Raw genomic sequence first — 12,788 nt, forward strand, 5'->3', positions numbered from 1 at the left:
ATGGGGTCACAAAGAGTCAGACACAACTAAGTGACTAACACACTTTCATGTGGTAGATTAAAGAAGACTACAAATTCTTTGGCATTTATCTCATGAAGACATAGATTATATATCCCTTCCCCATAAATCTGGACTGACCTGTACTCCCTTAGATCATTAGAATGTGATGGAAATGACTCCACACACATTTTGAGGCTAAGTTTGACTTCCCTCTCTTGGGAGTCCTGAGCCATCAGGTAAGACGTTTGTCTTCATTGCTGATGGGGCCGCATGGGACTTCATGCAGAGGGAGAGTGTGTCCAGTGTCCCAGAAGAGCCTCCAGAGGACCCCGGCCCCAGTCACTGTCTGATTGTAGCCACGCGAGAGACCTTCCATGAAAACCACACACTAAGCCCAGTCAGCTCCCTGAACAAAGAACAATCCTCAAACAGCTGTAGTTTTAAGTCACTAAGTTTGGGATGATTTGTTACACAGAAATAGATCATAAAATGTAATGTTTTTCAGTGAATTTCACCTAAAATATCAAATCCACTGGCACAAAGTTCTTTATATTGTCCCATACATGGAACAACAGACTAGTTCCAAATAGGAAAAGGAGTACGTCAAGGCTATATATTGTCACCATGCTTATTTAATTTATATGCAGAGTACATCTTGAGAAACGCTGGGCTGGATGAAGCACAAACTGGAATCAAGATTGCTGGGAGAACTATCAATAACCTCAGATATGCAGATGATACCACCCTTATGGCAGAAAGTGAAGAACTAAAGAGCTTCTTGATAAAAGTGAAAGAGAGTGGAAGAGTTGGCTTAAAGCTCAACATTCAGAAAACTAAGATCATGGCATCTGGTCCCATCACTTCATGGCAAATAGATGGGGAAACAGTGGAAACAGTGGCTGACTTTATTTATTTATTTATTTATTTGGCTCCAAAAGTACTGCAGATGGTGATTGCAGCCATGAAATTAAGACACTTACTCCTTGGAAGGAAAGTTATGACCAACCTAGACAGCATATTAAAAAGCAGAGACATTACTTTGTCAACAAAGGTCCGTCTAGTCAAGGCTATGGTTTTTCCAGTGGTCACATATGGATGTGAGAGTTGGACTATAAAGAAAGCTGAGTGCCGAAGAATTGATGCTTTTGAACTGTGGTGTTGGAGAAGACTCTTGAGAGTCCCTTGGACTGCAAGGATATCCAACCAGTCCATCCTAAAAGAGGTCAGTCCTGGGTGTTCATTGGTAGGACTGATGTTGAAGCTGAAACTCCAATCCTTTGGCCACCTGATGCAAAGAGCTGACTCACTTGAAAAGACCCTGATGCTGGGAAAGATTGAGGGCAGGAGAAGGGGACGACAGAGGATGAGATGGTTGGATGGCATCACCAACTCAATGGACATGGGTTTGAGTGGACTCCGGGAGTTGGTGATGGACAGGGAGGCCTGGCGTGCTGCAGTTCCTGGGGTTGCACAGAGTCGGACACAACTGAGCAACTGAACTGAACTGAACTGAGTATCTTTTTAATGTCTGAAGGCTCTTTAGGAATATTTTTGCATCCTGGATATTAATAACTTGTAATTTAGATTGTTTTCCCTATTTTTAGCTGCCTTATAGGTGATTTATTTAAAAAATGAAAGAAAGAAAGGAGACCTAGTTCTGTTTATCATGCATTTAGTTTCAATTGCCTTAATTTTCTCTTTATTATTTCATTTCTTCTATTTTTTCGGTTAAATTTACTTTTCCTAGATTCTTCATTTAAAAGCTTAGATCTCTGAATTTTATATGTTTTTATTTTCATATAAATATAAATATACATTTATATTTTAAATCTATAAACTTCCCTCTGGAGATTTCCCTCTGGAGATTGCTTTGGTTGTATATCATAAATTTTGAAAGTCTATTTTAACATTCCAATAGTTTTCTAATTTCTCATCGAATTTATTCTTTGATAAGCTATGGATTATTTAGAAGTGTATTACTTTACTTCCAAAAACTTGGCTATTATCTCAACTAAATATTCCTAATTACAGAGTACAAAAAACTCAAGATAAAACAGAGAAATGAAGTAAAGAAATCTACCGGACCCACACATGACTGAAATTCAGGAATAAAAATTAAAACTGTGATTGAATCTTGATGAAATTCTCTTGTTGGGGCTCAGGGAAGTCTGTCCCCAAATATGGCACAATGGTATGTTGATTATTTTGAGTTAATGTTACTTATGAAGTGGCTAACGCAAGAGACACTCTGACCCTCCTTTCTGTCTCCCTAAAAGCAGGAAATAATCTCTCATGCAAAAGATGTGATGGGGACAAAATAGATGATTAAATAGTTAATCCCAGTAGGGGGCTGTAAGTAAAAACTATGAGAGACCCCTGTAAGTTAATGATGACTTGAGAAAGCAGGTTCACTTAACCACAAAACCAAGCAGGCTTGCTGAGCAGCAAAACCACGCAGCAGTAGCCTAAGACATGCCCCCAAACAGTAAGATGGTGGTGTCATAAGACCCACATCCTGCCCAGTGAGCTCAGGAAGTTAATGATCCCTAGGACACGCTCTCTGCACACATATAAAACATTCAATTGTTAACCAGTTTGACTACTTAGGGACAAGAAACCCCACCCCCACCCCCGCCCCACTCAACCTGGAGGAGGAGCTAATGATGAAAACAACATATCTACTCAAGAAAGAAGGGCTTCTCCCCCTCCCCACTTTTCCTTTGATTATGAAATTGTAGCTCAGGAAGTTCTTGGGTCGGTCTGGGCATGTCTGGCTCGCCCGCCTGTAAACCTCACAGGTCCCTATTCTAGTAAATCATTTCATATCTACCGCTTCTCTCTCTCACTGAATTCTTCTCTGCAGAGGCATCAAGGACTATGGTACCAGAGCTCTTTGGAGCCCTCTGAAATGACAACAATTGATTTAGATGGACACCCTGCTTCTGGAAGTAAGACATACTCAGCACCAGAGACAGGAATTCAACCAAGAAGTCTGTGTAAACAAATTTTGTTGCTTCTGTAATTTACTACCTCAAGCCCAAACTCTGTTCAGATTCTTCACTATTGCAGTGCTCTAAACCGAAGTTTCTTGGTCCTATCAGTTACTCACAAATGTGTTTCTTTGTCTAAAAAGCATAAAAGCCACCTGCTCTGGCCACTTCTTAGATTCTGTTTCTATGAGACTTCCATGCACATGAGTTAAAATTAATTTCTTTTTCTTTTGTTAACCTGTCTTGGGTCAATTTTATTATTAGCTCTGCCAAAAAGAGCTAAAGACAGATAGAGAGGGAAATTCCCACCCCCATTTTTTTATACTTTTTTTTCCTTGAAAGCAGATGCTTTTCATTCCATGTTTATTTGAGAAAAGCTTTGTAAAGAAATGTCAGTAAAAGGTATTCAGATGCAAGGGAAGCTCTTAGGGTTGAATACAAAAGGGACCAGGAAAGAATGAAGATAAAGTACTGCCTCCAGTTCAGTTCAGTTCAGTTGCTGTGTCTGACTCTTTGCGACCCCATGAATCGCAGCACACCAGGCCTCCCTGTCCATCACCAACTCCCGGAGTTTACTCAAACTCATGTCCATTGAGTTGGTGATGCCATCCCCCCATCTCATCCTCTGTCATCCCCTTCTCCTCCTGCCGCCAGTCCCTCCCAGCATCAGGGTCTTTTCCAATGAATCATCTCTTCGCATGAGGTGGCCAAAGTATTGGAGTTTCAGCTTTAGCATCAGTCCTTCCAATTAACACCCAGGACTGACTGCCTTCAGTCCTGGGGATTTCCAGGCCAAGGGTCAGGGGCTGAGGAAGCTATCAAGAAAGGCTATTTTCTGCAGGAGCAAACCTACAGAATCTCTTTGTGGATTAAAAGTGCAGGTAACACTTCCATGCTGGAGAACAGCTGAAACAGATGGTTTTTCTTCGTCTGAGTGTCATTGTATTCACTTCAGTTTAGGAGTCCTGCAGGAGACAAAGGTGAGCATTGTTTTACTAATTCTACAAGCAGCTTCTTTTCCCCTCTTCCAAAGGGTCTCCTGTTAAAGCAGTACTGTAAGAAGTGAGAAAAAATTCCTAAGAACCCCTGAGCTAAAGCTGCTTGAGGGAGCTGGCCTTTTACTAAGTGTCAAGAAAAAGTTTAGAATTCAAAACCTTTCTCATTATGTCTGTCTCCTGTCTTGTCATCTCTACGATCAATTCTAGGAGACCGTGTGTGTGTGTGTGTGTGTGTGTGTGTGTGTGTGTGTGTGTACACAGGTGCGCTTGTGCCCATGCACTCACTCAGTCATGTCTGACTCTTTCCAACCCTAGGGACTGTAGTCCCCAGGCTCCTCTGTCCATGAAATTTTCCAGGCAAGAATACTGGAGTGTGTTGCTATTTCCTATTCCAAGGGATATTCCCGACTCAGGGATGAAACCCGTGTCTCTTGTGTCTCTTGCATTGGCAGGTAGATTCTTTACCACTGAGCCAGAGACCAAATCTATCTCTAAAAGAGGATTAAAGGGCATTACCTGTTGGCTGAAGTCCAGAGTGTCCTGGGAAACAGAAGGGAAGATATACAGATTTACAAGATATGGAGGCAATTCTGCTACCAGATTCAATCTCCTCAGACCCAGAGCCCCATCTGAAATTTCTCGACACTGCAACCCACACCACATGATGCCAGGGCAGAAAGGAGAGCAACCCTGAGAACTTGTGACCCATGAAGCTTCTGCCACACAAATCCAGTATAATTTCATCACCCTGGGTCTCTTCCTGCATTTGTCCCAGGATCTTCACCCCGAATCACCAAGCATGTTAACCTTTCCCTTATCTCTACAGGTCATAACCTCTTATGTTTCAACTATAAGTAATCAAGGACTATTGATTTCTGGATTTCCAGGATTTCCAGGAAATCCAGAAATCAATAGAGGAAATAAAGGCTTTATACAGTGTCATTGAGACAGAGAACTGAGCAAAGCCATCTTTCTTCTTTTCCAAAAAAACCCTGTGGGTGGGATCTCAGCTGCAAACAGACTCCTTACCTTTCTGATTCCTGAAGTGGGTGAACAGCCCCACCACAAGAAAGAGCAAACCCAGAACAAAGCCCCCTGTTCCACTCATCATCTTACTCTGAGCAGAGTAGACTATGCCCCCGAGAAAAGAGGCTAGTTTCAGTGATTTTTACCTGAAATCAACTTCGCTAGTTGAGACTCTGAGACTGAGAGCTTCAGGAATGAGGGAGGGCAGCTGGAAGAACTAAAATAACTGATCGCTGCTAGAGAAAGAATGTAAAAATCACGCTGAGTAGCTACAAGGTTCAGGTACTGACTCACTTCAATAGCACAGCCCTGACATAAGGCCACATGACTTCAATGCCATGATGGATGAGAAGTCAGGGACTGAATGAAGTTAAGTGTCTTCTCTCAGATGGCAGAGTAAGGCTGGACTCCTCTCAAGTCAGGAAAAGTGCCTACATTAGAGAGGATGCGCCCTTCAAACAACAATGAACTCAGGGCAACAGTATCAGAAGTGCAAGCCCAATCTAAGGCAGGGGCAGGTGCCCCGGGCCACGCAGTGACCATGACTTGAGATTTCATGGAGCTTCAGATTGGGGACACCTCTTTTCTCCTTGTCAGGCAGAACTGCCTCCCCTCAGGGCACAGGTATTTGGAGAAACTATCGCAGGATAAACTATTAGAGGATTTCTATCACAGGATATCACACGGCTCCCCCAGTAACCTCAGCTGAAGGACAGGAGAACATGAGCAAATATACACATGGTGTAGGGAGACGAGGCACCTGACACTCAGGGGAAAACAAGTCCCCTCCACGGTGGGTGAGGAACTTATGAGATCAGAATGCTTCTCACTCCGTTCCACTGCGATAGGGCTTGTCCAGCTGGGGTGCTCCACTTGGCAGGTGTAGACCTCCCCACCCTGAGGAACAGTTTCAAGCATCACCATGGTCTGGAAGGTCCAGTCTCCATTCTGGATTAGGCCTGTGGAGATCACCCCAGCCTCCTCTTCCTGGCCTTTCCAGAACCACCTGACTTCAGCATGGCCCAGATAGAAACCATCCACAGAGCAGACCAGAAGGTCGTGGTGCTGCAGGGGCTGGGTCTTTGCAGGACACACAGTCACTGTTGGTGCCCCTAGGAGAGAAAAGGCAGAGGGAATCAGTAAGGAAGGCAGAGTAAATCTCCCTGGCTGCCTTTCTGCCCCCAGTCTCCAGTCCCACGCTCCAGTCTTGGCAGACCTCTCTGAAAACTGGCCATGTGACCCCACAGGAATTAGAACCATGAGCCTAGACTTCAATTCTTACAACACGGGACTGTTAGATTTCAGAGATGTGAAGGAAATTAATTTTGTTTTGTTTTTTCATAGCCCCAAAGAATTATTCATTATTGAACTGATGTGTTTACCAATCTTTGCAAGGTATTTAGGGTTGACTAAAAAATTAGTCACAACCTGTAAGTAGAGAGCTATTTTATTTGGTGGGAATGTTAAGGTATCTGAGCCTGGGAGACAGAATCTCAGTGGCCCTGAGAAAACTGTTCCAAGGTGGTGGGAGAGGGAGTCAGGCTATATACAACTTTGCAACGAAGAGGACCGGCAGTCTAAACAGCAAAAATTTAGTGTTCTTCTATGTATGGGAAGATGCAGGAATCTGGGATGATTGAAGTCATTCCTTTCAGATGCATCTCCGCTGTCTGGGGCCAGCATCCTGCATATTTACAGAGATAGTTTTGTTTCTTAAATTCCCTTTGAGCCTTCCCACTCACACTAGACGGCTGAAATCGCTGATGACTGTGACATCCTTAAGTTCCTTGTGTAGAGAGTGGCACTGCTTGTTAGCGTGGCTCAGAAATTCACATTTGAAGGGCTGGAATTGCAGATAGCTGTGACATTTCTTGCCCACTCATATGGCAGGAAATATTTCATTTGACAATAACATATTACTTAATGCATGATTTCTGGAGCCAGAGTGCCTGAGTTCAAATACTTGCACTGCTTTGCCCAAATATAAATGGGATAATACTAATATGTGTATTAGGGTTGTGTGAGGATTAATGCACCTAAAACAATGGCTGGAACTTCGTTTTCAAAATCCTTTAGATATTTGCTATTTTCTTTTACTTGGAGAGAAAACGTGATTCAAAGCAGTTTGGATAATTGGGGAACAGCTTGAGGTAGATGGGGAGATGGAGAAAAAAATTCCTGAGAATGCTACGCTCATACCTTAGAACACCCAAGAAAGTGATCTAACTCTGGGAAACAGGAAGAGACAAAGGTAATTCTGAAGCTTTATGAGTTGAGTCCCAAGAAAAGCCTGAGCTCTGAAGGAGAAGGAAAGGAGCAAATAGTCATTTATTTAAAAAAAAAAAAAAAAGAGCACGTGCAATTACACTCAGTTGATCAATTTCTCTCCTTTGGAAAATGAAGTAAAAGTGAAAGTGTTAGTCACTCAATTGTGTCCAACTTTGCTACCCACTGGACAGCAGCTCTGTCCATGGAATTCTCCAGACAAGAATACTGGAGAGGTTAGCCATTCCCTTCTCCAGGGGAACTTCCCAACCCAGGAATACCCAGGTCTTCTGCATTGTAGACAGACACTTTACCCTCTGAGCCACCAGGGAAGCATTCCCAGAGCTTGCTCAAGCTCATGTCCATCGAGTTGGTGATGCCATCCAACCATCTCATTCTCTGTTGTTCCCTTATCCTCCTGCTCTCAATCTTTCCCAACATCAGGGTCTTTTCAAATGAGTCAGCTCTTTGCATCAGGTGGCCAAAAGATTGGAGTTTCAGCTTCAGCATCAGTTCTTCCAATGAATATTCAGGACTGATTTCCTTTAGGATAGACTGGTTGGATCTCCTTGCTGTCCAAGGGATGCTCAAGAGTCTTCTCCAACACCACAATTTAAAAGCATCAATTCTTTGGAGCTCAATTTTCTTTACAGTCCAACTCTCACATCCATACATGATTACTGGAAAAATCATAGCTTTGACTAGACAGCCCTTTTTCTGCAAAGTAATGTCTCTGATTTTCAATATACTGTCTAGGTTGGTCAGGGCTTTTCTTCCAAGGAGCAAGAATCTTTTAATTTCATGGTTGCAATCACCATCTGCAGTGATTTTGGAGCCCCCCCCAAATAACATCTCTCACTGTTTCCATTGTTTCCCCAACTATTCACCATGAAGTGATGGGACTGGATGCCATGATCTTAGTTTTCTGAATGTTGAGTTTTAAGCCAACTTTTTCACTCTCCTCTTTTACTTTTATCAACAGGCTCTTTACTTCTTCACTTTCTGCCATAAGTAAAAAATAATAATAATTTAGGAAGGTGATTTCAAAATCATTTCAACCATATAAAAATAATACATCCTAAGAAAACCAAAAAAGGAAGAAAGTTAGACCTAAAAGACATCTCAGAAAGATTGGCAGGCAATCCTTTATCCCTGAGCAACCAAGGAAGCTCCTACCTTTTAAGATCATAAAATTTAATGAAAGTGATGGACAAAACCCAACCACAAGAGGATTAAATTTACACAGGAGTCAGAAATGTCAGAAGAAAAGTGTGGAGTTCTAAAACAAAGAATAATTATGTTATAGTGTCAGAAGTTCCTGAAGAATGACATTTAAGATGTGAGCTAAAAGGTTATGTTGATATGAGCTAGAGGAAAAGGAGGTGTGTGCATGTCTGGGGGCAAAGGGAGGCATATTTTAGGGAAAGGTAATAGCATGTGTAGAAGCTTAAAAGAGATGTACTTCTCTATGAAACCAGAAAAATAAAAATAAAAGCAGTTCACTGAAGCACAGAGATTGAGGGTGGAGACTAAAAGATTCCACTAGAAAAAATCATAGGAACCAAGTGCTTAAAAGATTGTAGGTGATGTCAGAAATTTGAATTCATGCTAAATGTAATGGGAAACTTTTGAAGAGTTTCAAGGAGATTAAAACCATGATCCCAATGCACTTCTACCTTTTCTGCATTTCCAAATCGAGAAAACCATATTTTTCTTAAAACAACAAAACAAAAGTACTTTGTGCCATAACTTGTTTAGCAAATCTGAGCTGCTGGGGTGCATACTATGTCACTTCAGTCATGTCCAATTCTTTGTGGCCCTATGGACCATAACCCACCAGGCTCCTCTGTCCATGGGATTCTCCAGGCAAGAGTACTGGAGTGGGTTGCCATGCCCTCCTCCAGAAGATCTTCCCACCTCAGGGATGGAACCTTCGTCTCTTGTGTCTCCTGCATTGGCAGGTGGGTTCTTTACCACTTGCACCACCTGGGAAAAGACAAATATGTCTCAGAGCTCTTAGAAGTTACATGTGCTTCTGTAGTTTTAATACACATTTGTTAAATATACATATATGTATAAATACATACACATATTTTATGTTTTGTCTTTAACTGAATTGTGAAAATGTCAGGAAGAGTTAAACAACTCTTGCTAAAAGTACGATAACTAAATGAAGCCCTTTGATAGCATCAAAGGAATGAAAAGTAGAATTACTGCAGAAATTTGAGGCATTTTCCTGAGAAACGTTTGTGGCAGTCACCACCATTTGTGACTTGTAAAGTCAAGTTGCTGCAAGTTAAGAAATTGTGATGATCAAAGACTCATGAAATTTTGAAAAATATTGCATAAGGCAAGAGATGAAAATGAAGATCTTGAACTTGAGCTCATTGAGTGGATTCAACAAGAAAGCAGTGAATTTATGCAACTGTCTTGTTTTGTTTGGGTAATGAAACCAAACCAAACCATAAATAACTGTATTAAAAGATGAGTATGAGTTTAGAATTTTTAGAAGCAGCACAGCATAAGTAAGGTGTGTTTTAAATCTCTACACTACTGACATTTGGCCCGATAATTGTTTGTGACTGTGGAGGTGAGGGCTGCTCTGTACATTGTAGGATGTCTACCGTCATCCCTGGCTCTACCAACTAGATATTAGAATAAAGCTCTAGTATGACAGCCAAAAGGGGACCCAGGTATTGCCAGTGGTTCTGGTAGGAAGGGGAGGGAAACAGGTGGGGAAAGGGAGGGAGGAGAGGCTTCTGACCACAACTGGTGTAAATGAACCCACCAGGAAAAAAATCCGTGGTCAAAAAAAAATCCACCGTTGATTATGGTTCAGCGGAGAACTACATTTAAAAATCTGACAATATCTTATCTGTTGAAAATCTTGACCCTATGTGAAATTCCTATTTTTTTAAGAGTACTATCCTGCTGGAAAACTATTTTTTCCACAAAATAAATTTGTTAAGAACAAAGGTTTACCATTTTCTTTGCCTTGCCAAGCAATTACCAAGTTATATAATTTATCCTTCACACCATATTCTCTCTTAATTTCTCTGCTACTGTCCACTACTTATCCATAGTGGCAAATTATTATAGCCACAGGCATTTTATTCCTGTTCCATGTTCCAACTAATTCATTTTCTAATTTGGTCTCCTGCTCCCAATAATGCAAGTGCATCAGATTGCCAGTCTTGGACAGATGTAGAACTCTTTGTAGTCAAGTCCTCTCAGAAAGTGGGAAACTAAGAAGAAGAGGACAGTCTCATTTAGACAGTTTACAAAAAAAAAAAAAAAAAGTCAAGTCCTCAGATTTTAAGACCCTCACTTACAGATGTATAGAACAGTCTTTTGGACTCTGTGGGAGAGGGAGAAGGTGGGATGATTTGGGAGAATGACATTGAAACATGTACAATATTGTATATGAAACGAATTGGCAGTCCAGGTTCAATGCAGGATACAGGATGCTTGGGGCTGGTGCACTGGGATGACCCAGAGGGATGGTACGGGGACGGAGGTAGGAGGGGGGTTCAGGATGGGGAACACATGTACACCTGTGGCGGATTCATGTTGATGTACGGCAAAACCAATACAATATTGTAAAGTAATTAGCCTCCAATTAAAATAAATAATTTTTTAAAAAAGACCCTCACTTAGAAACAATGGCAGAGAAAAGGACACATTGGATCAGAACAGGTATATTTTACCACGCAGAAATTCCCTAAGTACCTTCTTTACAGATAAGAAAGTTAGGTTTTCTTTTTAATGGGTGAAGTTGCTGTTCACTGTAGCACTGTTAGTCCAGCTCAGGTGTCCAACTTAAGGTTGCCAGATCTAGCAAATAAAAATACAGAATGTCCAGTGAAATTTGTATTTCAGATAAACTATTATTATTTAGCTGGAATTCAGATTTAACTGGGCATCCTATATTTTATTTGTCAACCCTAGCCCAACTTACCAATAAAATCTCAGAAGGAGCATATTGAATGCTTTTCTGTATTCTTCAACACAAACCCGGACAGTCTGCACGTAGTGTGAACCCTGATGGAATTTTTCAAATAAATGCAAAATGATTGTATATATCGGAACTAGCATTCCTTGCATACTCCTCACACACTAGTACATGTGAACCTCAGAAATTTTATCAGTAATTCAGACGTAATTAAGCCACTATTTACTAATCATAGTTCAGTTCAGTTCAGCTCAGTTGCTCAGTCGTGTCCAACTCTTTGCAACCCCATGAACCACAGCACGCCAGGCCTCCCTGTCCATCACCAACTCCCGGAGTTTATTCAAACTCATGTCCATTGAGTCGAGAAGCCCAAGCTATAGAATTAGGAAGTGTAATTTGGAACACAAGCTCGTCCACTTGGGTTTGAACCTAAGTTAAAATATCCAGAAGCTTAATGGATTTAACAATAGTATGTTCCTCATAGGATATTGTTAAGTGTGAAATTATTAATAAACAGTGACTCTTCCTAGTGCTGATCAAGTAAATATTCAATAAATATACTGACATTTTAATTTTATAACCCTTAAGAATGCAGGCTCAGAAGATATTCTTATTTTTTAACTTCCTGAAGTGAATAATATCGTCATCATCATTTGACTTCCTCTCTGACCTCAACTTATTTCACCCCTCAACCTGCTTGCTCTGCTTCAGCCACTCTGACTTTCTTTCTGTCCCTTAAACACAACAAGCATCTTCCCACATTTGGCCTTTCTCATGTTCCCACTTGTCCCTTAGCTGCTTCACGGGACTGGCTTCTTCTCATTCACATCTCAACAGAACGTCTCTTTATCAGACAGAGCGCCCTAGACACCTGAACTAAATTTGGATGAATCCCATTTTCTCTGCCCCATAGCACAGATTTTGTTTGTCAGAGCCCCATTGCTCACTGAAATGGTCTTATATTCGCTTTGTGTTGAATACTTACTCGATTATTGTCTTTCTTTCCTGTCATTAGATAAGTTCTATTAATGATAGAGGATTTTCATATCTTATTCAAATAGAATTGTCTGAGCCAAGAACAGAGTCCAGAATAGAGCAGCTGCTTAGAAAAATATTTTTGGTCAAAATGAGTAAATCCGGGATTATAGGAATTGATCTTTGCGAGAACCCTGGAAAGCAGAAAAAGGCTCAGGGCCAGCACTCTCTTATTCTAATGGCACATTACATCCCTTCTACTCCCTGCGAGAAATTCAGACGAATTTCTTCTTTCTCCACCTACTAGTTGGAATAAACATTCACAGGGAGGAAATCGTCATTTATAAAGAGGGAGAGTTCACTATGTTTTAAGTAGTTCAGTGAATCTATTATAGTGCTGAGGGTCTGTGCCAGCTTTGGGGATTTTCAAATCTGGTAATGGCATGGTTGGGAAAAGAATTGGAAGGAGTTAAAAGTTGATATAAGCAAACATAACTGATTAAGGGAAACAGAAGACATGACGTCCAATCTTACAAATTGTGGGCCTGAGACTCCAAGAGGCTAATGAGTTCCTGCAACTTG

The 12,788-nt window shown here is 41.2% G+C and overlaps 1 protein-coding gene across 1 annotated transcript in view; it reads right to left on the reverse strand.

The window, feature by feature from the left end:
• Positions 1-4,490: 4,490 nt before the first annotated feature.
• The window catches only part of LOC128055605 (DLA class II histocompatibility antigen, DR-1 beta chain-like), a 36,500-nt gene continuing 28,202 nt past the window's right edge, over positions 4,491-12,788 (reverse strand). The window contains exon 6 of the mRNA XM_052648199.1: positions 4,491-4,528. Within this exon, the coding sequence (XP_052504159.1) occupies positions 4,491-4,528 (38 nt within the window). The remainder of the gene's footprint in view (positions 4,529-12,788) is intronic.

This window comes from Budorcas taxicolor, chromosome 11 (assembly GCF_023091745.1).
Source record: "Budorcas taxicolor isolate Tak-1 chromosome 11, Takin1.1, whole genome shotgun sequence".
NCBI lineage: Eukaryota > Metazoa > Chordata > Mammalia > Artiodactyla > Bovidae > Budorcas > Budorcas taxicolor.